Source organism: Panthera tigris, chromosome E3 (assembly GCF_018350195.1).
Source record: "Panthera tigris isolate Pti1 chromosome E3, P.tigris_Pti1_mat1.1, whole genome shotgun sequence".
NCBI lineage: Eukaryota > Metazoa > Chordata > Mammalia > Carnivora > Felidae > Panthera > Panthera tigris.
This window is the reverse complement of record NC_056675.1, coordinates 39,433,288-39,456,675: the sequence shown is the minus strand read 5'-3', so window position 1 is coordinate 39,456,675 and position 23,388 is coordinate 39,433,288. Positions and strand designations below refer to the sequence as shown.

General features: G+C 57.9%; 2 protein-coding genes and 1 long non-coding RNA gene across 6 annotated transcripts in view; 2 read left to right on the top strand and 1 right to left on the bottom strand.

The window, feature by feature from the left end:
- Positions 1 to 21,436, bottom strand: part of ABCA3 (ATP binding cassette subfamily A member 3) — a 46,851-nt gene extending 25,415 nt beyond the window's left edge. The window contains exons 1-11 of the mRNA XM_042972327.1: positions 21,357 to 21,436; positions 14,257 to 14,464; positions 12,828 to 13,079; positions 12,071 to 12,153; positions 11,709 to 11,973; positions 10,770 to 10,897; positions 9,924 to 10,089; positions 5,809 to 6,068; positions 4,590 to 4,706; positions 4,219 to 4,339; positions 1,361 to 1,534 (exon numbers count right to left, since the gene is read on the bottom strand). Of these exons, the coding sequence (XP_042828261.1) occupies positions 1,361 to 1,534; positions 4,219 to 4,339; positions 4,590 to 4,706; positions 5,809 to 6,068; positions 9,924 to 10,089; positions 10,770 to 10,897; positions 11,709 to 11,973; positions 12,071 to 12,124 (1,285 nt within the window). The 5' untranslated portion in view covers positions 12,125 to 12,153; positions 12,828 to 13,079; positions 14,257 to 14,464; positions 21,357 to 21,436. The remainder of the gene's footprint in view (positions 1 to 1,360; positions 1,535 to 4,218; positions 4,340 to 4,589; positions 4,707 to 5,808; positions 6,069 to 9,923; positions 10,090 to 10,769; positions 10,898 to 11,708; positions 11,974 to 12,070; positions 12,154 to 12,827; positions 13,080 to 14,256; positions 14,465 to 21,356) is intronic.
- Positions 21,437 to 21,668: 232 nt separating this feature from the next.
- On the top strand, positions 21,669 to 22,413 carry LOC122234746. Its single transcript, XR_006212677.1, has 2 exons — positions 21,669 to 21,974; positions 22,175 to 22,413. It is a non-coding gene; the product is annotated as an uncharacterized LOC122234746 (long non-coding RNA).
- A 334-nt stretch (positions 22,414 to 22,747) lies between these two features.
- The window catches only part of LOC102958727 (ATP-binding cassette sub-family A member 17-like), an 87,959-nt gene continuing 87,318 nt past the window's right edge, over positions 22,748 to 23,388 (top strand). For all 4 annotated transcript variants that reach the window (XM_042972324.1, XM_042972326.1, XM_042972323.1 and 1 more), the window contains exon 1: positions 22,748 to 22,963. The gene's annotated coding sequence lies outside the window, so the exon portion shown is untranslated. The remainder of the gene's footprint in view (positions 22,964 to 23,388) is intronic.

The window sequence follows — 23,388 nt, the reverse complement described above, 5'->3', positions numbered from 1 at the left end:
GAGACACAGAATCTGAGGCAGGCTCCAGCTTCTGAGCTGTCAGCACAGACAGCTCCAGCTCATGGACGGCGAGATCACGACCCGAGCTGAAGCCACACGCTTAACCAACTGAGCCACCCAGGTGCTCCAGAAACACGGCTATTTAAAAGCCAAAGTGTCAGGGGCACCTGGGTGGCTCAAGTGACTGAGCATCCGACTTTTGCTTGTTCATGATCTCATGGTTCCTGAGTTCAAGCCTCACAGGGGGCTAAATGCTGCCAGCGTGGAGCCTGCTTCGGATCCTGTCTCCCTCTCTCTCTCTCAAAAATAAACGTTAAAAATAAATAAATAAAAGCCAAAGCGTCAGAAGACCCTGCCAAGGAAGAAAACATTTCTAAAGACAAGGCCACGTGGAGGTGCCATGGGCTCTCTCCTCCCACAGACCCCCGCCAGGAAGCCACAAGAGCCAGGACTGCGGGGAATGAGACCAGGCAGCCTGAGACAGAGACCCAGGGTGCATGGGGCCGGCACCGCAGGGGCACAGGTCAGTCCCAGGACGGGAGACTGCACTTCACCCCCTGAGAGAGGAGGCCAGAGCAGCAGCACGTGCTCGGGGACGGACGCCGGCACAGGGTGGTCACGCAGAAGCTCGTGCTCCCCCTCCCTCCTCCTCTCAGCACAGGGGCAGGGACAGCTCCCTCCAAGGTCCTGAGCGCCTGGGGAGCCCTGGGGAGCCCTGGTGGCACGCCCCAGCGGGTGGCTTTCAGGATTCAACCAGACCCTCTCCACCCTTTCCGGAAACCTGAGCGGGAGGCAGCCCAGGTGCCAAAGTCAGCACAGTGATGCGCTTTGTTCAACCCGTGACGTTTACAAGATCAGGAAACTTCACAACACTCGGGACAACAGCTCTGGCCTGTGACTTGATTCACTCTCAGGTGTCCGTGCCCTCATCCCCCCTTACTGCGTAGGGAGGGGCTGGTTCTGGTTCTGCCACTTGACCGACAGCAGGGGGTTGTCTCCCTCCCCCCCCCACCCCGTTCCCTGTAGACTTTGGGGCCAGGTGCTGAGTCAAGACCCCCACGGGGTCCCGCAGCAGCAATGCCCGCCACCCCCCCCCCCGCCACCGGCAGGACCTTGAGGCCGCACTGCCCCCCACGAGTGGTGGCCACGCAGCGCGGGACACGTTAACACTCTGTCCTCTGGGCTTCAGGGCTCCTGCCCCGCCTCCCGCCTGCTGGGATGTGAGGCTCCCCGTGACTGAGCACCCTCTGTCCCACCCCCGGCTGGCTGGGGTGCCCTGCTCGGAGCCGGAGCCACCCCTGGTCAGGCTCTCTTAGTAACTCAGTCAGCGAGGGCAGCTCGCCAGAAGGAAAATACTCACCTTTCGCTTCAAATTTCCCCATGAGCTGGGCCCCCATCGCCATGGCGACATTGGACAGGAGGCAGGACAGGAGCTTCTGGCTGAGGGTCATCCAGTTGTATCGGGGGGCAACGAAGAAGTAGGGGGTGTACGTGAAGAAGTACAGGAAGCCCCCTATGGCTGCTGCCATGTTGGCTATGGATGGAGAGAAGACAGGTGTGCCGAACACGGGCTGCAGCGCAGGACTGAGGACCCCAGGCGCCACCCACGGCCTCTCCTCTCGTCCGGGCATGGGTGCCGTGGGGAACGTGACCCCCAGGCCGACTTCCCCAGCCCTCTGCTTCAGACGGCACCTTGACCGTGCACACCGGACCCCCCAGCCCCCCGGCGCGACCCCGCTTCCCACCAGGCATCCCACTCACCAGGGAGCCTGGCACACGCCAGACAAGCCTCTCCTCTCCCCTCCCCTCCCCTCCAGGAGTAGCCAAATCAAGAGCCAGAGGCCCCGCTGACTGAGCCTAGAGACTTTTAAGAATATTGAACCCACTCTAAGCTAACAGTATTTTTACAACAATCGACTAGATTTCCCACAATTTAGTGAGAAAGGTTATGCTTTTGCGAACCTCTGTAATGTCTGATTTAAGAGGTTAGAGCTGGATTCTCTCATCTGCTCCCCGTTCACCCTGCCGTATCACACCGTTTGGGTCGAGGCCCGTGAAGGAAACCGCCTTCACCCAGATAAGTAGTTGGAAAAAGAGGAGGAATTTTAACAGCCTTCTCGATATTTCTGGACATTCTTCTCTGAGACAGCGCTACTCAGGCGGTCGTTTCTCAAAGGCCATGTGCCACGTGGACTCAAACTGACCAAAGAACTTTTCGTGCTCTGTTATGTGAAAATCTACCTGTCTGTCCTGCACTCTGAAGGGGCTGTGACTCGTGCGTGATTTTGTAATGTGATACGTGGGTCGTGAGGAAAATATTGCTTGCTGAGCTACGTGGATCTTTTAAATGTAAATAGATACATTTTATTATGTGACATACAGAAAAAAAATCTCACCGGTAACATGGGCACCAACCTCCTAAGAGATCAAGCGCATCGTCGCGCGCACAGTGTTAGATTCAAGTACGTAAAATCCTATTTTGGCTCGAAAGCTTGAATTTTACAATTGACATCAGGGGCGCCTGGGTAGTTCAGTCGGTTAAGCTTCCGACTTGGGATCAGGTCATGATCTCCCCGTTCCTGGGTTCGAGCCCCTTGTCTGTGCTGACAGCTTGGAACCTGGAGCCCGCTTCAGAGTCTGTGTGTCCCTCTCTCTCTGCCCCTCCCCCGCTTGTGTTGTGGTCTGTCTCTCTCTCAAAAATAAATATTAAAAAGAATTTTAAAAATTCAATGGACGTCAGATACTGTCAGTTATTTTCCTTAAAAGCCAGCTGCCATTTGAGAAAGTGCCAAATATCCAAGGGGAGTAATCATAGTCTGATGGTCATTCTTCCCAGCAAACACGGTGTCCCTTGAAAACAGTGGCTAGTTTAGCCGACAGCTCAAACAGGTGCACACAAGCTTTCCCTCCAGACACCCACCAGCATGGCTTCTACCAAAACACCCCCAGGGCACCCGAGCGGCTCCGTCGGTTGAGCATCTGACTTTTGATTTGGGTTCAGGTCATGATTCCGGGGTCTTGGGATCGAGCCCCACATGGGGCTCCATGCTCAGTGTGGAGATTCTGTCTCTGCCCCTCCCCTGACCTCTCTCAAAATAAATAAATAAACTTTTAAAAAAACCACCCCCCGAATCAGAAAATGACGAGTGCTGGCGAGGTGCGGGGAAAGCGTGTGCCACGGGCGGGAAGGGAGAGTGGCGCGGTCGCTGTGGAAAAGTCTGGCAGTTCTCCAAACAACTAAACAGAGAGTCAGCGGAGGACCCGCAACTCCCGCTTCTGGGTCCACGGCCCCAAGGGCTGGAGGCGGGTCTCGGAGAGGTGCCTGCACACGCATGGTCACGGCTGCACGATTGACAAGCGCTGGACCGTGGAAGCACCCGAGTGTGCGGTGACGGGTGGATGAGCCAAGTGGCCCATCCACACGACAGAACGTCACTCAGCCTTACAGGGGAAGGGAATCCCGAACCCGCTGTGACGTGGATGAACCCCAGGGCGGTTCGTGCAGTGAGAGAATCAGGCGCAAAACGAGAAGTAGGTGTGATCCCGCTCACGCGAGTTCCCGCCACCGCAGAGACGGAAGGTGGATGGTGGGCGCCAGGGCCGGGGAGGGACGGAGAGTCGGTGTACGGGGGACAGAGCTTCAGTCTGGGGAGACGGAAAAACTCCGGGGTGGGTGGTGGGGACGGTTACGACACAGCGTGGAGCCCACTCGACTGTGCGCGCAAAAATGGTTGTGGTGGTAAACTGCCCGTTATGTGCATGTTGCCCCGACAGGAAAGGAAAAAAAGAGACGAGGACAACGCGAGAGGCAGGGACGGTGATCACGGAACCCAAAACCGGGTCAACGTGTGAGCGGGATTTTGTGGAGCTGAAAAAAAGACACCAGTCCTCAGACCAAAGCGCAGGTAAAGGAAGAGACACCACCCGGGACTGCCGGGCGACGTGCGCGGCCGCGGGAACACGTCCGGCGCGGACAGCTTTCCACGGCTATTGGACACGACTCGGGCGGGAGAGCAAGGTTAGGACACGCTGGCGGCCAGAGAAGAAAGGGCTGGAATCAGGCGCGTGCCCGACGTCCCGAGGACAGGGTCTGAATGAAGGCACAGAGCGCAGCCCCCCCCCCCCCCAGCCGTGGCTGCTCTGACTCCGGGTGGAGGGTGGGGGGGACACGGCAGGGTTTCGCTGGGGCCCCTGCGGGCCCAGGGCAGGACGGCTCACCTCTGCTGAAGAAGGCGCTGACCATGAAGCTGAAGGAGACGGAGGCGGCGGCAAAGCACAGCAGGAAAACCAGCACCAGCGAGGGGTCGCTGTGAGCGAGCACCGCCACGCCCTTCCTCACCTGCGTGGCGGGCGTCCACGGTCACCCGGGCAGGCCGCGGTGGGGAAGGTGGGGACAAAACCAGGAAGACCTTAAACGTTCCCGGCCTCCAACGAGAGTGGACAGGGTGGGAGAAGGGCCGCGCGCGCCGTCCTTCCCCCCCCCTCACCCCCCCACCCCGGAGGCCAAGCCGAGGCCGGGGTCGCCTGGGGTGCCGCGGCGGCCTCTCCCGTCCGCCCGACCGCCAGGCTCCTGGCGAGGCCACACTCACCTTGATGCAGAAGAGCAGGGTCACGAAGGACACGGCCACGAAAAGGAAGAGGAAGAAGAGGAGGAACCAGGCGCTCCAGTGCAGCCAGCTGCTGAGCCCCATCATGCGCATGTACTCCTGGGGAGAGGGCTGCACTGACACCCCCGCACCCTGGCCTGCGGCCCGTGCCTCCGGGCGCATGCGCGTGCCACGCCGGGCCACCGGGGGACTCTCGCGGGTCCCGTTGTGCCGGCATCCCCTGCCCTCCTCCTCCCTCTCCCCACGCGTGTGGGCACCAGCGTTGGTTCGTGAGCCATTTCACGTCTGCCGCCAACCGCGTCATCGCCTCACTTCGCTGCTGCTATTTCCGGTGCCCCAGCAGACGGCACCCCCGAACCCTCTCCCGGCCGCCTGCCCGCGCGGCTTACAGGCCCCAGCGATCGCAGATGTGGAGTCACTGAGAATACGCTAAATATCAATTCACCGGCCCTGCAGACACCGCCAGAGGAAGGACTTCACACGGCGTCTGGGTCACTTTGGGCGCGTCACCGGGATGAGTTTACAGGTGACGCTAGCACACAACTGTACCCGACTAAGGCAGGGACGTTCTTTGCGGCGACGCTTTCCTTAAGCCCCATCCCAGTGAGCCTGGCGGTCCACACCCACAGCTGTCCCCGATCTGTGCAGAGTGAACGGGCCCTCCGTGGAGGCTGTTTCTCTCTAGAGTGGCTCTGCGCAGCAGAAACGGGATGTGTGTGTATATAATTTACAGTTTTAGTGGGTGCCTGGGGGGCTAGGTCAGTTAAGCGTCTGACTCTTGATTTCTGTCAGGTCTTGGTCTCGAGGCTCGTGAGTTCGAGCCCTGCATCAGGCTCTGCACTGTCAGCATGGCGCCTGCCTGGGATTCTGTCTGTCTGTCTCTCTCTCTCTCTCTCAAAAATAAACTTAAAAAAAACCAACAACAACTTAGAATTTCATAGCAGCCACAGCCAAAAAGTGAAGAGAAAGCAGTGCAATCAGTTTCAAAGCCGTGTCTTACTTGACCCAGCACATCCAAACCGTGGTCTTTCCAACGTTTCAGACCTTAGCACGCCATATGCAAAATGCGGCGCTCTGTCGGGTGTGAAAGATCTGGATGTACTGGGCTTGATTTCACAGAAACCCGGGGGTCACCGGCACCACGGTGGGCGTTCGGCCCACGCCCCGCCTGGATGGCGCGGGGCCGCGTGGGGCAGGGTACCTTCAGCCTCCTCTCCTTCTCCTGCACGACGGCCCGGATGACGGTGAGGGAGCTGTAGGTGAGACTCAGCACAAGCAGCAGGGGGAGCTGATATTGCATGGCGACGAGGAACGGGTCCGAGATGAAAGGCGGGTAAGGGAACCTCTTGGCGATGACGGTGAGCTTCTCAAACAGCTGGTGCGCGGAGGCGTTTGCGTGGTACTGCATGATGGCCCGGTCCACCGCGTGCTGCACGGCCAGGAAGCCTTCTCGGATGTACCCTGGGTGCGGAGCACAGCACGTCCCGCACGTGGGTGGGCTCGCGTCAGAAGGGCCGCATCGCGGGCGCGGCTCACGGAGCCGCGTGCCCTGAGCTGTGCCGGGGTCTCCCTGGCGAACGCGGCCCCGGAGCGACACCACCTCACGCTCCTACGGTGTCCCCGGTCTTCTAGCTGGTAGGAGCCGCCCTCAGCTCCAGCCCGTGGCCCCTGACCCACCCCCAGCGCCAGCCGGGCGGCATCTCTCTGACCCTCCCGCCTGCCTCCCGCGCCCACTTCGAAGGACCCCGTGACTGCATCAGGTCCACCCAGACAATCCGGCGTAACCAGCTGCTGTCGTGAGGCCCGCTGACTGGCAGCTTCCATTCCATCCCCCCACCCCCCAAGCTAGCACCACAAAGGCAGGCGGAGTCACAGCCCGAAGGCCTTCGGGCGTCGTGCGCTCTCCGTGCTGGCCCTTTCCGGCCCCCTCCGCGTGGGCGGTCATAAATTCTTCCAGCGAAGGGCCTGGGAAGAGCGGCAGGCTCGGGACAGGGAGCTCCAGTCCCGAGCCGGGCCCGGCAGAACGGCCCCTAAAGAAGAGGTGGGCACAGCCACGGGGGAGCACGAGGCAGCCCGAGTCCCGGAGGACAGAGAGGGGCACCCTCATGCCAAAAGTACAGTGACGTTTACGACACGACCCAGCGTCCCGGAACACGGAAATGCCAGCAGCCTGCAGCCAGCCCCTAAGGCAAAGCGGAGAAAAGAGCCCAGCACGGCGGGTGCCGCGTCGCCCTTGGGTTTGAGACTTCGGGGGCTTTGGCAGCAGTTACCGACACCCGCCGTGGTGCTGGATGGGGGTTCGGCTCTTCACCACCCACCTGCAGAGCGGCCGGCCGTGTCTCCGTTGGACACGTGGAGCCGCTGAGGCGGGGGAGGGACAGGGCCCCGGGACACTGGTCTTCTCACATCACACTGCTGCTCGTGAGGCCTGTCCTGTCACCTCGTCTTTGTCACCACAACTTCCGGGGCTGCTCAGCGCTCCGAGGAATGGAGGCGCCAGCCTGTCCCCCATCGTCTCCCGCCGCCCGCAGGTCTGTGACCGTGGCGAACACCTTTGCACGCGTGCACCCTTCCTCCTTTCTGACTATTCCGGAGGCTGAATTCCCATCAGGGGCTCGGCGGGTCTGAGGTGTGGACACGGGGCCGGGGCGGAGCCCAGGCCGGGGACGCTGAGGGCGTGCTGGGTGCCAGGCCCGCGTCCCTTCCACACCTCAGGGGTCTTCGTGTCCTTGTAACTGGTGTGGACTAATGAGTCCTTAACATAAAAATATGCGGACCCCTGTCATTTGCTGAAATGTTTTCCCCAGGCTCCTACTTGCTTTTAACATTGGTGTTGTATGTATGTACCGGCACAAAAGCAGACACACATATCGATGGAACAGAATAGGGAACCCAGAAATGGACCCACAAATGTATGGCCAACTCATCTTCGACAAAGCAGGAAAGAATATCCAATGGAAAAGACAGTCTCTTCAGCAAGTGGGGCTGGGAAAACTGGACAGCGACAGGCAGAAGAATGAACCCGACCACTTTCTTACAGCAGACGCAAAACTAAACTCTAAATGGATGAAAGACCTAAGTGAAGCCATCAGAATCCTCGAGGAGAACGCAAGCAGCAACCTCTGTGGCCTCAGAGGGAGCAACTTCTTATTATACACGTCTCTAAGGCAAAGCAAAAATGGACGCTTGGGACTTGCTCAAGTTAAAAAGCTTCTGCATAATGGAGGAAACAACAAAACTAAAAGGCAACTGATGGAATAAGAGAAGACATCTGTAAATGACATATCAGATAAAGGGCTGGTATCCAAAATCTATAAATAACATATCAAACTCAACACCCAACAAAACCAATAATCCAGTGAAGAAATGGGTAAAGGACACGAACAGACATTTCTCAAAAAAAAAAAAAAAAAAAAACTCAACATCACTCATCATCAGGGAAATACAAATCAAAACCACAATGAGATACCACCTTACACCTGTCAGAATGGCTCACGTTAACAACTCAGGGGACAACAGATGTTGGCGAGGATGCGGAGAAAGGGGAACCCCCTTGCACTGCTGGTGGGAACGCAAACTGGTGCAGCCGCTCTGGAAAACAGCGTGGAGGTTCCTCAAAAATTAAAACCGGAATTACCCTACGACCCAGCAATGGCACTACTAGGCATTTATCCAAGGGATCCAGGTGTGCTGTTTTGAAGGGACACACGCACCCCAATGTTTATAGCAGCGCTATCGACAAGAGCCAAAGTATGGCAAGAGCCCAAATGTCTATGGACTGACAAACGGATAAAAGAGATGTTGTGTGTGGTACACATATATACACGCTAGAATATTACTCAGCTATGAAAAAGAAGGAAATCTTGCCATCTGCGATGACGTGGATGGAGCCAGAGGGTATTATGCGAAACAAAATAAGTCAGAGAGAGACAAATACAATTTCACTCATACGTGGCATTTAAAAAACTAGATGGGGCGTCTGGGTGGCTCGGTCGGTTAAGCCTCCGACTTCAGCTCAGGTCATGATCTCGCAGTTCGTGAGTTCGAGCCCCGCGATGGGCTCTGGGCTGACAGCTTAGAGCCTGGAGCCTGCTTCGAATTCTGTGTCTCCCTCTCTCTCTGTTCCTCCCCCTCTCATGCTCTGTCTCTCTTTCTCCTTCAAAAATAAATAAAAACATTAAAAAATTTTTAAAAAGAAAATAAAAAACTAAACAGATGAACATAGGGGAAGAGAAGGAAAAATAAAATAAGATAAAAACAGAGAGGGAGCCAAAGCATATGAGACTCTTAAATACAGAAAACGAACTGGGGTTGCTGGAGGGAAGTGGGGGGGGGAGGGGCTAAATGGGTGACGGGCACTGAAGACGGCACTTGCTGGGATGGGCACTGGGTGTCGTATGTAAGAGATGAATCACTGGGTTCTACTCCTGAAATCAACACTACACTACATGTTAACTAACTTGAAGCTAAATAAAATCTCGGAAGAGAAAAAAACACAAAACAGAGTAATTGGTGTTACGTCTTTTCCTTTTTTGTCAAATTTCACGTTTGTACCTGGTGCAGTTTGCTGGTCTTTCTCCTGTTGCTTCCAACCTCAGGAAAGTGTCCCCACAAATAGAACAGTCCTGGCCCAGGCAGTGGGTGTGGCTACCCCCTGGTGCATCGTTTAGAGACATTCCTGGGTCTTTCCACCAAAGTCCCGAACACGCTCTGCCTCCTACAGGCCGTGGGATCCTGTGTTCTCTGCAACACCCTGGCTGCCTCCTGGAACCCACGGATGGGTCCCAGCTACTCCTCGCTTAGCCCTGGCTCCACTCCATTCTAGAACACAACCGTGCTTGCGAGGAGACCAACAGGTCGACTGCCCACCAAGGTCACACGGGACAGACCAACACACGCAAAGACAGGGTACAGCTGGCCAAGATCCAGTTTCTGCAAGCGCCCCACGGATGCAATTTAACCCTGGACAATTACTCAAGGACCACACGGCTTCCAAAGCCCATTAGCCTGGACACAGTGGAAGCCAGGGAGAGAAGGGAGGTGTGAAACCAAGCCCACAGATCGGATGCAAACTGACCGAAACGCAGAGGTTTCCTTCGAGAGCATGTGCCCCCTGGGAACCAGAGAGACGGCCTTTGCCATCCTGAGTATTTTAACCTTTCAGAACCCAGTTTTCCTAGAAGTTTCCCTCCTTCTACGCAGAAGAAGATCAAACGCTCCTTTAGGAGTATTTCTGCAAAGAAAGGCAAGGTGGGACCCCCGCGATCACCAGGCAGTGGCCCAGTGAGGGATCCAGCCGCTGCCCGAGGTTCTCACCAGGTTCTCCGCCATCGGGGGACGCGGGTTCCCTTGGTCCTGGGTTTGGGAACAGTGGGAAAAGGGAAGTGGTGTGCCATCCTTCGGTCTCTTTCAGGAAAAAGGAGCCTGTTCGGGTCCACATGTAATTTCTTCGTGTGTAACTGAACCGTAAGTGGTATCTCACCTGTGGGACCAAAGATAAAGCCACTTGCTCTGATTGACAGGCAAAGAGGCACACATCCGCGTCAAACCAGAGACCCATCAGGGGGCTCGGTGCCGTGAAGTCACCACCTCTCCTGCCCCTCACCAATGACACAGGGTCCTGGAGCGTCAGAGCGAGTGGTCCTGCCCAGGGCGGTGACAGGGGCCCCGCAGCCGAGCCCCCACAGTGTTCTCGCCGTCTCGCTATCTACCTACAGGAACTCTGCACCTGAGGTGTCCCTGATAATCGGCGGAGGGCCGCAGAAATAATGCTCGGGGAACTGGACAGTCTTAATTAACCGGGTCTTAATGCCATCAGACGGGCAAAGGACTTCCTTTTGTTTGTTTAAATAGATAGCTGAAATTCTAATGCCGGGGTGGGCAGGTCCCAGGTGTCTGCTCCTTTCCCACCTGCCCCATCTGTGCACAGAGGCCTGGAGACGTGGGGGGATGAGAATCTGCAGTGCACTGCCTCCTTCAGGCTTCCTCCACCATGCAGCCTGCCAGGCTAGCACGGCACCGGGCGCCCTCCGAGGGGCCCGTGACAGTGACGCTGGCCCCGCAGCAAGGCCAGGTATCACCTCCCAGGCTGGCAGAGCCCCTTTGCAGGCCAGGCTTGTTTTGGGGGAGGGAGAGCGGGGCTTTGTGGGGCGGGGTCCTCACCGCCAGCGGCAGGGGCTCCCTGCTGTGGTTGAAGGTGTGCTCGAACACTATGGCGGCCAGCACGTTGGAGGAGCGGTTGTCGTACCTGACGTAGTCCTCAAAGTCCTTCTCCGAGCGGAAGCCCCGAGCTGTGGGAAAGCCATGAGCTGCCCGAGCGCCCGTCCCACTCAGCACTCTGGCTGCTCCGGGTCACGTTCAGATCAAACACTGCACAGGTACGGGTTTCCTTTGGGCTTTGTCCGCCTGTCCTCAGGGGTCAGGGAGGCTTTCGTTTTGGGCAGAGAGACCGGCGGCCGAGGGCACTGGTGCCCCTCCCCTGGCCTCCCCCCCACCCCATCTCGGAGACTGACCCCGAGCGGGGAGGCTGCGTGTGGGATCGGGAAGATGTGAGTGGATGCTAACGTAATGCGTCACACGGTTTCTCCGTCACCAGACCCTGCTCCACACGAAGGGCTTCCCGGTCATCACCCAGTAAGGGCCAAGGACCTCCCCCCGAGGTTACATTGCCTAAATCGAGAGGCGGGAAAGGGATCACGCTTTTCACACTGGAAGCAGAGCGAGGGAAGGCGACAGGCACGCGTACTGGGAGTGTCCCTCGGCAGGCTTCCTGATGCCTTCTGCTAGCGCTGTCCTCCCAGAACCACAACCCAGAAAAGGCCCCAGCACCGCACACTCACGGCACACCTTGCCCCTGTAACGCAAGAGCCTTCCCGGGGCGTGGACGGCTGTTCCCACCACGAGTAATCGGGAGCGGTTCCAGAGCCCGTGCTGCTGCAGCGGGCACACACGGGGCTCCACTCTGCCCTCGCAAGTCTGGTCCCCACTCTACGACGAGTGACCCGCCAACGAGGGGCGATGCTGGTCTGGCCGCCGGCCGGGGCCGCTCGCCCGGGCCCGAGCCCCACGGCCAGATGCGACGGGATCCAGGGGACACCTCACCTCTCATGTTGATGACCAACGTCCTCCGCGCCGTCTCTGTGATGGTCTTCACGGCGTCGCTGTGGGACGGGATGTAGGCCAGTTCCCAGGCGTCGCCGGGAGGGGGGAAGCTGAAGAACAGGGGCAGCTCCCGGATGGACTGGCCAGGGTAGATGGTGGCGTTGGGCACGTTTTCCGACTGGATCTTCAAGCGGAGCCAGATCAGGATCCCAGAGAACAGCAGGGGCAGGAAGAGCTCCAGGACGGTGACCAGCACTCTGCGCTTCTGGAAGAGGAAGGGAGGGCGCGGCGGCGGGGGTCACGGCGGCCTCCCCGGGCCGCCCCTCCCGGGGCCCGGCGCCCGGAGCGCCCCGCACACCCACCTGCACCGTGTAGTTCTTCCAGAGCAGGAGCGCCAGCTGCCTGAGCGCCGCCATGTCCGCGCCCACCGGAAGGCCGGGTGCACCTGGGGGCCGGGAGACTCCCTCAGACGGGGCCCTCCTGCCGCGTCCCCCCTTCCCGGCCGCTGCGCGGTCGCCGGCGCTGCTCCGGCCGCTCCCAGAGAAGGCGCACTGCAGGGCGGTGACCGTCTCCTCCCGAGACGCACCCTCAGAGACCAGCTCTATGTGCCACGCGCTGCTGGCGCGGAGTGACCACCACCCAGGTGTCCTCTGTGTCCTCTGTGCTTGCTGCCTCTCCGCTCATCCCCCCTCCCCCGGCTTCCCTGGCCACGCTCACAGAACCAGCGAGAGCAGAGAGCGGCGCGGTGGGGAAGACAGGCCTCGCCCTGGGAGGGGGCCTCGCCCTGCTGACCGGGAGCGGACACGGTAGGCGGACAGGTGGGCAGAACAATGGCACGGCGCCAGCTCTCCCGCCTTGAACGCTCGGGACCAGTTTTTCCTGCTTTAACCGTGAACGCTGCTATGTGGCCTCCCCGTGACAGAAAGAAGATCTCCAAAGAAAACCCGCCCCGTGGCACAGTGGGATATCGTATCCAACACCGGTGTGCAGAGCTGGGCAGAACCGAGAGCGGGGGCGGGGGGGCGTTGTAAAGGCCTCCCTCCATCTGGGGAAGTGCATTTCCCTAGGCCTCTGGGGTCTAGTGTGAGCAGAGACACGGGGCCCAGGTGAGACGCTCACCTGCTACAGAGGGAGGTGGTGTCAGTTAGCTCAGGAAGATCCCACAACGCCCAGGACACGGCAGTACCGCCTTCCGGAAGCTGCTGGCATGAAGGCTGGGGGCGGACCAGGCTGCTCAGACCCAGGGTGGGCACGTGGGCGGTGGAGGTGGGGACACCCCAGAGCACTCCTGGTTCCCGTCCGCACGGCCAGGTCGCGGGGGGACCTTTGAGGGGCCCTTCGCGGCTCACAGTCCTTCAGGTGAGGAGACGCCTGTGTGACACACGCGGAAAGTTCTGAGTTCAACGAAGTGGCTCCGCACACGGGCGGAAACAACCCCACACAACCAGGGGCAGTTAAGAGGCGCGAACGCTCGGACAAATGGCTAGGGAACCGTTCCTCCGTGAGCGCACCGCACGCTAACACCACCACCCGGAGAAGCCGCCGGGAGACCCTGCAGGCGGAGTGAGAACTCGTGGGTTTTCTTAAAAAGGCCAACTTTGGGGCGCCTGGGTGGCTCAGTCGGTTGAGCGGCCGACTTCGGCTCGGGTCACGATCTCGCGGTCCGTGAGTTTGAGCCCCGCGTCGGGCTCTGGGCTGACAGCTCGGAGCCTGGAGCCTGTTTCAGGTTCTGTGTCTCCCTCTCTCTGACCCTCCCCCGTTCATGCTCTGTCTCTCTCTGTCTCAAAAATAAATAAACGTTAAAAAAAAATTAAAAAAAAAAAAAAAAAGGCCAACTTTACATTTGGCCTCAGTCGGTCAGAGTCATTTCCAGGAAAGCTCTTTTTAAAATGAAACTCTTGCTTTCTTTAGTTAAGTGGCGGCGCAGATCCGTCTAACAGTGCTCAAAATTGATGCGTTCGAGAGTAGTCAACAAATACCGGTAGAGAGCGCAACTCAGAGAAGTTACTTACAAATTAACCTAAGATACGCTTTTAATTAACTGCATGGTTAAATCGTGAAGGCATGAAAGCTGAAATAGTATGGAGTGCTATGAAGTAGTGACTTAATAAATTATCCAAATTCTTTCAAAATTAACAAGGTGGAAAAACTGTCATAAAATCAGTTGTGGACAGTTAATAAAAGAGCAGTGGTTTCGTGAGACCCGTGAGGGCCTGTGGTTTATAAAAGGTTTCCAGAAGCGGGTTAGGCTAAGACGGGAAAGCACTTCCTCAAGCGGGGCCCGTCATCCCCAGGACAGGCGGACGGGCACCCGGCCGGGTTGAACTTTCTTCCTCTACCAAGATGGAAATACAAAAAGGTCACGGTTCAAGGAAGTCTTCTGGTCAGAGAAGTAGAGGACTTCCTTTGCTGGGAAAGTCTGGCCAAGAAAGGACACATCCCCGTGCTTAATCCTGCCTCTCCCGGCTGAGGGCTGGGGAGGGCACAAGGTTAGACCGAGCGTGTTCCCGCAGTCCCTACGAGGCGACAGCAGCACCTGCGAACTGACCTGGGTCCTGGCAGAGGCTCCCGGCCGCGGTCTCCCTCCAGGGCTACGGCACGACTGGCTGGGAGGACGCAGCTCTGTTTCGAGGGCTCTGGGGTGGGGCCTGCGGGCCTCTCGAGTGCGGCAGGGTGGCTGACGCCTCACGGGACATCAGGAGGGGCCCGGGGCTCGCTGGCATGACTCTTGGGCACCTCTGGGCGAAGGGAGGGCTCTAGAGCAAAACGTGGAAAGCGATCATGGAACACCTCTCACCAAGTTAGAAAACGAACAGCAAAACGGATTGCAAGTGTGTTACTTAAGACAGAGCAGATCCGATAACAGAGAAAGAAGGATTCAGGGGGACAGAGGCCGCAGGGGTGGGTCTTCGTCCCCCCCCCACCGATGCATGGAGAGAGAAGCATTCACATCATTTTTATGCTTCTAGAGCTCCTCTAGCCCTGGCTTCGGCCGTCTCCACTCTTACAAAGAGAGGAGGAAGCACCTGACCCGGGATCGCACAGTAAGAAAGCCGCAGAGCCAGGACGTGACCCTCCCTGCCTGTGTTCCTAACTACCACATCCCCGTGGATCCTGAAAGTAGTCGACATCTTTATAAAATCACATGTGTCGCTCCCACAATGTAACATTAGAAATCATACAGAAAATACTCCTGGAGCCCCGCCACTTTGATAGGTGTTTATTTCTGTGTCTCTCCGGCACCGGGCCCGTGGCCTCACGCACGCCCGGCGCCATCCAAAGTCCCAACCGATGCCGTACTTGCTTCCGGTCTGCTCCAGCAAAAAGAAATTTAAAGGAGATTCCCAGAATTACAAAATCTGGGAAACTTTCTGGTTATGAAAGCAAAGGTACATGAGGAAAGGAAGTTAAAAGTTGCTTCAAACACTCAACGCGGAGGCACAGCGTCCCCAGAAGTGGCGGTGACGGCGACCTGGAGCCAGCCCCGCGCCTTCCACCCCACGGCAAACACTCAGGCGGGGGCCACTTGCAAAGCCGCCACCTCCGCCCCATAAGAGCCGCTGAGAACTTCCCCTGTGGGGCTCCCTTCGCTCCTCAGGGGCAGAGCCACGAGGGGAAGGGAAAGCTTGCCCCCGCCCCCACTAAAAGCTTTGTTTGTTCACTGTTAAAATATTAAACTTTTCACAAAGCGTTGAGTATTTCGATGTTTGCTTTTTAGGTGAGTCACTGAATTGGTCCACAGTCAGCGCACACTGTGGCCTGCTAGCTCCTGAGGGCTCTCAGAGTGGCGCACAGGATTCCTCTACAGATGGTTTTTCCAGTAACTTGCGTGCGTTCGAGACCTGTGGGTCGTGCTAGTTCACGGGCACTGTGACTGTGCAGATGCCTCGCTGGCGGGATTCTTTAGGGTGCGCCGAGACGCCCACGCACCTCCACTGCCTCACCTGTGCTTTCCCATTCTGGGCTGGAACATGTCCCCCCAACCCCGTCTGTGTGCTCGTGCAAAACCAGGTTTCATTTCAGCCGATAAGGAACAGGGTGGCATTAATGCTTTCAGAGAGGTCACTGCCGAGGCGGCCTCGAGACCAGCAAGGGGAAATGGCCAGAGCCCCGGTGCAGGGCACATGCCCTTGGGTCACGAGCTCCTGTCACATCCTGAGCTCAGTGCATCTCCTCCCAGGGGAGCCTAAGTCTGCCCAGGCTGGAGGACGGCACGGTGAGAAGTAGGGGGGGGGGTCTCCATAAAGCTGGGCCTCCCTCCGCGTGTCACACAGGGAGCAGAAAAGCACATCCGTTCCACGGGCGTGGAACAGAGACAGGGCCTTTCTGGTGGCGCTGGCCGGGACTCGGCGCTTTTCCTGAGGAGTCAGGTTGGTGAGGACCTGTCTCAGCTAGGGAGGCATTTCCTCATCGACACGGGGAGTCCACAACAGTCATTGGTAGTAAAGGCCTACGTGTGTACATGCCAAATAGGTACTTAATTAATGCTTGTGGGTAGAATCTTCTACGATACACAAGACAAAAAAGCATTGATTCATCCAACAGACATCTGCCAAGTTCTTGCTGTGCAAGGGGTGCCGAGGGTTTGGAAATGGGAATCACAACATTCCTAACCCAAGATGCTCACAGCCTGCGAACGCGTACGTGTACCGTAAGTGCCGTGGCTCGAGCCAAAGGAGGCGTCGGGAGATTCTGGAGAAGATCGGGTTTATTGTGTGCGTGCGCACGATGTGGGGGAGGGAGGCTCTGGGAAGGCTCCTGGGGTGGGTGACAAGGGAGGCCAGTCTCGAGTGTCCCAGTAGCTGGGGGGGGGGGGGGGGGGGACAGGATAAGATCACGGAAAAGTGGAAGAGTATGTGGTGGGGAGCGGCCGTAGTTCTTAGCGCCTGGGGAGGGAGCAGCAGGGAATGAGCCAGAAAGGGAAGTGGACTGAGGCCTCAGACGCTGTGCCGCTGTGCCGAGAAGGCAGCGGGGTTGGGGGGGGGGCAGTAATGCTGCTCCTCAGTTGTTGATCCACGATCTCTGGGTTGTTTTGCAGGGAGGTGCCCAATGAACATGAAAATGTCTATTTCAATGGATTCTGCAGATACAGTGTCTTAATACCAATAAATAAACACCGTAAAACACAGGCTGAAAACAGCAGGCACGTTCATAGAGTCTGGTGCCTGCCAGTGAACCCCACTACTGAGCTGTGAGTTGGGTGAGCAAGACGACCTACTAGAATAGACGGTGACAAATTGCACTTGTTAAGTATTTTTCTTTAAAACTGAGGGACAAATGGGCTTTACCGACACTCAGTACACGAAAGGACCGTGGCAGTCCTGCTGGCCTGTGTGTTGGGGGCCACGCACCCCGGGGGGCAGGAGGGGCTCTGAGACACGGCGTGGCCCTGGGCCCCCGCCCACCGCTTTGCTTGGAGCCTCGCCCCTGTCTTGGGGCTTCACATGACTCGGGATATGATGCGTTGTGCTCAATTAAAACAAACAAACGAAATCACAGCTGAAGCTTTCTGATACTTTGTCGGGACTTGGGAAGTGACCGTGAACACCGTCAGTGACCCGGGAGGCTCATTGGTTATCTCAGGACTCAGCACGTAAGGAGGAAATGCAAACTCTCTTCCAAGAGGCCTTTTCTTTTACTCAATGGCGAATGACTGCGTGAGTATGTCAGCTAGCTGATTTCTTTTAAGCCAACACACTCGAACCTGTCCCTTCAAAGAAAAGGTGACAAGGCGTGAGAGCTGCGGCTTTTCAAACTAAACCCCAGAGCTCGGAAGGGTGTTTGGAGTGGGTGTCCACTGCAAGAGAGCCATCTACACACACGCTCATACCCACACTCCAGGAACCTCAGGCGCCAGAAGCTTCCCTGCCCCGACAGCCCCTGAACGCCTAGGGCCCCAAGAACCCTCACAGGCTGATAAGCAGGAGTGAAAAGCAAGTCTCCCAGCTGGGAGCGCGGTCTGTGTGGCTTCACAAGTGACGTTGTGAACATGGCATTTCCCTGTGACACCACCAGAACCAGGAACTGAAATACACAGAACCCAGAGCCAGACCTGCCGACCGGGGGACTCAGGTTTCACCAAGGCTTCATAAATGGGATGGAGTTGGTTAAACATCCGACTTCAGCTCAGGTCATGATCTCGCGGTCCGTGGGTTCGAGCCCAGTATCGGGCTCTGTGCTGACAGCTCAGAGCTTGGAGCCTGCTTCAGGTTCTGTGTCTCCCTCTCTCTCTCTCTCTCTGCCCCTCCCCTGCTTGCTCTCTCTCTCTCTCTCTCAAAAATAAATGAACATTAAAAAAATTAAAATAAATGGGATAGAGACTTGCTCACAAGGCTTTCTTTTAGAAACAACATACGAGGGTGGTGCCTGGCTGGCCTTGTCGGCAGAGCACACAACTCTTGATCTGGGGGTTGGGAGTTCAAGCCCCAAGCTGGGCAGAAAGATTACTTAAAAAAATAATCATAAAAACAGCACATGTTTTTAAGGTTGGTCTGGTAGCGTCAATATGTGGAACAAATTTAATCGTGTTTGCTTTGCCTCTTGTCCCTTTAAAAGGTCTGTATTTCTGGGGTTGCCTGGGTGGTGCAGTCGGTTAAGCCTCCGACTTCAGCCAGGTCACGATCTCGCGGTCCGTGAGTTCGAGCCCCGCGTCAGGCTCTGGGCCGATGGCTCGGAGCCTGGAGCCTGTTTCCGATTCTGTGTCTCCCTCTCTCTCTGCCCCTCCCCCGTTCATGCTCTGTCTCTCTCTGTCCCAAAAATAAATAAATAAATAAATAAAGTTGAAAAAAAAAAAAAAGAAAAAAAAAAAGAAAAGGTCTGTATTTCTGTATGTATTTAGGTCTGTGATTTTCAGGACACTAGTACACGGCTCTACTTAACAAATAAATAATTAAAACCCATGGGGTACAAGCTCAAATTCTTTGATGCATATCAGCACACAAGAAACAGCTGGTGGACGATGTATTTACCCGAGTGGCCCCTGCATAGATGAGGTGGGAACAGATCCACAAGCCTTGGTCATTGTCCGAGAGCCACCGGAGGCTGGGTTCAAGGCTGTGGTCACTTGCATTGGACCGCCAGTGGTTTGCTGGCCTCACGCTCACCAGCACCGCCCACCCCATCCAGGGTGTCCCCTTAGGGTCGCAGAGCTCCGAGTCTATAGTGAAGCTCGTCACCTGGCAGGGCTTGGTGGGGTGTACTTTTAAGTCGAAGGTGTGGCCCAGGAGAGAGTCCCACAAAGCCTGTGCTAGCTCCTGTTTCCCTCAGCCCTGCTGGAGCCTTGGTCCCATCCCTGTTCTGTCCTGCCTCTCTAGGTGGAGGAGATGAGGTAATGAGGCACTTGAGGGCCCCCAGGGAGAGGTAACCACGGCTCAGGCTCATTACTCGGCTCCTGCAAAGGTACCTGTCTGCCTGTTGACTCTGAATCTCTGAGCCATTCGGGGGATGAGCAAAGCCCAAGTCTCCCGGGACAGGGACAGTGGGACAATACCATACACTTTCCCACAGGGGCCTGGGACTTTTGGGGTTTTGTCTTCTTGGAAAATCGTTTCCCAGTCCAGTCCAAGCCCCTCTGAGAAGCAGCCGTGGACATCCTGGCTGCACGACAGAATATTCTGGGGGTGCTTCAAGACAGAAACTGACATCAGAGGCCCACTCCGGAAGATTCTAGGCTCTGGTCTGGGCACGGGACTCATTCCTGGGTGATTCCTTTTTCTTTTTAAGTTTATTTATTTTGAGAGAGAGAGGGAGGGTGTGTGCAAGCATGAGCGAGTGGGGGAGGGGCTAAGAGAGAGGGAGAGAGAGAATCCCAAGCAGGCTCCCCACAGTTACTGCAGAGCCCAACTTGGGGTTCACTCTCATGAACCACGCAATCATGACCTGAGCTGAAATCAAGACTCAGATGCTTAACTGACCGATGTGCCCAGGCTCCCCCGTTCCTGGCGATTCTGACACGCAGTCAGGGTTCAGCTCTCGCGCCTCAGCCTCTGGACGCCTGCGGCAGCTTTGCTGATGCCTCGCTTGCTACTTATCTCAACCTGTCTTACGTCACAGCTACTGGTGAATAAATCATACTCTAGCAACATCCTAAGGGCCCCAAGAGCAGGGATCACATCCAATCGGTCTTTCCGTCATGCTAGAGCCTTGCCCATCCTTCTCCCCAGACTTCTAGAATGCTTTCCCCCTCACTGACTCGAGAGCGGATAGGTCTACTGTCGTCGTGGGAAGCAGGGCTAGAGAACAGTCACGGAGGGAGTCCTCCCTGGGCCTTCCCACTCGAGACCAAGTCAAAACAGGTTCCCAGGAGACCGGCACATGCACCGTGTAAGGCTAGTGTCTTTGAAGGAACAACCTGAGCTGCTCTGTCTTGTTCAAATGGCTGTCTCATCAGGATGATGGGAGATGACCTCGGAGGGGGAACGATGTCATCCTGTTTGCCAGATGTGATGACCAAGTGTGCCGTGAAAAAAAAAATCTGCAAGGAGTTGAAAAACAGGTGAGGGGATTCCCAGGCCATCCATTTTTACCTGTTCTCCTTTTTTTTTCTTATTTTCCCTTGACACGAACTTTGTAAAACAACCTTTATCCTTTCAGGTTTACAAAAGGCAGCCTCAAAACGTTCCCAATCAAATGACACAGGTGTTCAGTAGAAAAAAAAAGCCAGGGTGACTTTCATTTGCACCTTGCCCAGGCCCTGGCTCTGTCTCAGGGTGTCAGCCACCCATTCAACAAGCGTTTCTTGAGTGCCTGTTATGTGCCAGACTCTGGCTATGTGCTGGGAATGCGAGCCCGACAAGATCCAGTCGTGGCAGTAAGTGGGCTCGAAGTTCAGGAGGCAAAGGAGCCAACACACAGAAATAAACCCCGTAAGGTGATGGGCTTTAATTAGGCGACGTCCAAGGAAGTGACCAGGGCACTCATTCATGAACCAAATACACACCTGTCCTAAACCCTGGTGCAGGAGACAAAACCGGCCCTCATGAAGCGACAGCGTACTGTCTGAACGCCAACACAGGTGTAAACGCAAATTCATACCGACTCCAGAGGTTACTGAGAGCGGTCGCAGGCCTCTCCACCCAGGCCAGGCGTCCCTGCCTTTCTGTCCACCACACAACTCCCACCATGAACAGTGGACCCCTGGCCCCCCATTCTGGCTCCCGGGAATGAGGCGGACTCCAGGGTGGGGAAGGACTCCCACCCACACTGGGAATCTCTCTGAACGAGGGATGAGCCAGCAGCATCCCGGCGGCCCTGCCGGGGCTCCCGGCCTGAGGGCTGCAAGGCTCTGGCGGGCGGATGCTCCGGGTGCCTCAGGACCAAGGCCAGCGGGTGGCGCCTGTGCCCCCTCCCGGGCTCGGCACAAAGGGTGCGGCGGCGCGTCCAGCTCGGGGGCCGGCGGGAGGGAGACGCTCTCGAGGAGGGGGACACGCCCAGAGGCTCGGCCCGAGGGGAAGCCAGAGTCCCGGTGGCCAGGCGCTGCCTCCACGGGAGGTGCACCTGCCGCGCCGGGGCGGGGTGCCGGGAGGGGGACGGCCGCAGAGTGATGGGCGGGGGGAGGGGGGCGGCCACGGCAGGAAGGCGGCCGGGCGGGGGGCTGCCGCGAGCCTCCGGAGCAAGCGAGCGCGCGTGGCGGGTCCCGGCGGCACTCACCGACCCTCGGCGCCAGGGCGGCGGCGGCCGGCGCGCTGCCCTCTCGCGGGGTCCCCGGCCTCGGGCCCGGCTGCGCTCGGCCTCGCGGCGGCGGCGGCGACGACCGCCGGTGGTGACAGCGGCTGGGCCGCCCGGCTGGGAGGGGGCACCTGCAACCCGCGGCGGGGCTGACCGGGCGGCTCGAGCTCCTGCAGGGGGCGCGCCGGCCGGCTCGCGCGTGCGCAGTACGCCAACCCTGCGGGTGCCCGGCCCGCCCGGACGCCCCGCCCCGCCCGCGCCTGCGCAGACCCCGCGCACCCGCGCGCCACCGGCAGGGGGCGCCGGGCTCCCGGCGGGGTTAGGGCAGAGCGGGGCGGGGCGTCGTGGCGTGCACCTGCGCTTCCAGCGGCTGCCGCAGTCGCTCCCCGAAACTCGACCTTCCCCGGCCGTTCAGCCATTGCCCCCAGCACTGTTCTTCTTTGGGCGCGGGCCCCGGTGTCGCGGAGGGAGGGCGAGTGGCCGCCTCGGGCCTGGCTCGGACTGCCGGCCGGGCGGGGAGGCCCTGGGAGCTCTGGACAGAGGCTGAGGAACCTTCTAGAAAACGGCCGCAGGGCGGGTTGGAAGGCCCAGCATCCTGCGGTGTGTGCAGGGTCGTGGGGCGGAGAGAAGGGCGGGGAGGCCTGCGGGTGGTGATTCAGGGTCGGGGTCACCTCAGCAGGAAGGTCGTGGGTTAGGGTGGTTAAAATCAGAAACAAACCGAGACCAGCCTTGCAGGGTCCCTGAGCAGACAGAGCCAGTTTAGTCCTGGGAGCAGAGCTTATTGTGGCCTCTTTTGGCAGGGCGAACTTGACTTGGATCATTTCTTGCTGTGCCTCTGGAAATGATGAGCAAAACGTGAACTATGTGCCGAGGTTGACAGACGGCCCCCGAAAAGTGCAATGTTGTAACGAAGCGCTGTGAGGAACAGTCTCCGCTGTCCTGCTGTGGGAGCTGCTCTATTACAATGTATCCCCCGAGCTTCCTTCCTGGTCTGCAAATTCATTTTGGTGCGTGCACAATAAAGTTTGGCTGATTACGACTTCGGTGATTCATTGGTTTTACTTTGGCTGTTTTGAGCCTTTGACAGGGTCCGGGTCACCTCCGACGGGAGGGTCCCTCAGGAGGGATACGGGTCAGCCTGGGGGCATCTGGAGCTGAGAGGGTCCTGAGGTTGAGTTGGGGTCGACCACGGATGGGAGTGTCCCAAGGCAGGGGCAGAGTCACCTGGTGCAGACAGGTCCTGAAGCTGCCCAGGGATCCCCTGGGGGGCGGTGAGGTCGCGTGGCAGGGGCGGGGCGGGACTGGGCGAGGGGCTGGGGCCTGAGTCTCGTGCGCGGGGCAGGGAGGCGCGGGGCCAACAGTCGCCGCGGGCCGGCCCGCTCGGGTCCCCAGTGCCCGGACTGAGCGCTGCCAGGGGCCTACGACTCCGGACCTCGGCACCAGAGACACACTTGCAGCTCAGCTGCCCGGCGGCGGGGCTTCCCCGCAGCGGTCCCGGGGACGCACCTGGGGCGCCGCCTGCTGCCAGCCCGGCTCCGGCCGCTCCCAGCGCATCTCCGCGACCGGGACGCGGCCGATAGAACCGTAAAGTAATGACCCCAGTCTGGAGGCTTCTGCCCCAGCCACCCAAAGACTCCCGAGGATTAGTGATTGAGGGGCCCCTTGTCTTTTACCATCTGAAGTGGTGCTGTTTACTTACTCATTTGTTGGCTTTCCTTCCCCCTGTCTCCCTCACTACAACGTGGGCTCCAAGAGACAAGGGACTTTGTCTACTTCATGGCTACATCTCAGGGTCCCAGAATGCCTGGCACAGAGGCGGCACTTGGTAAATAGTTGCTGAATGAAAGAGTGAGAAGACCTGGCTTCACATCTGGCCCTGGCCCTTTAACTGGTGCGGGCACGTCATTTGACTTTTCAGAACCTCCATCTCCTATCCCTAAAATCAAAGTGATGATACTAGTCATACCGAACTCAAAAGTATTTTGTTTTAGGGTCAAATGAGAAAACGCATAAA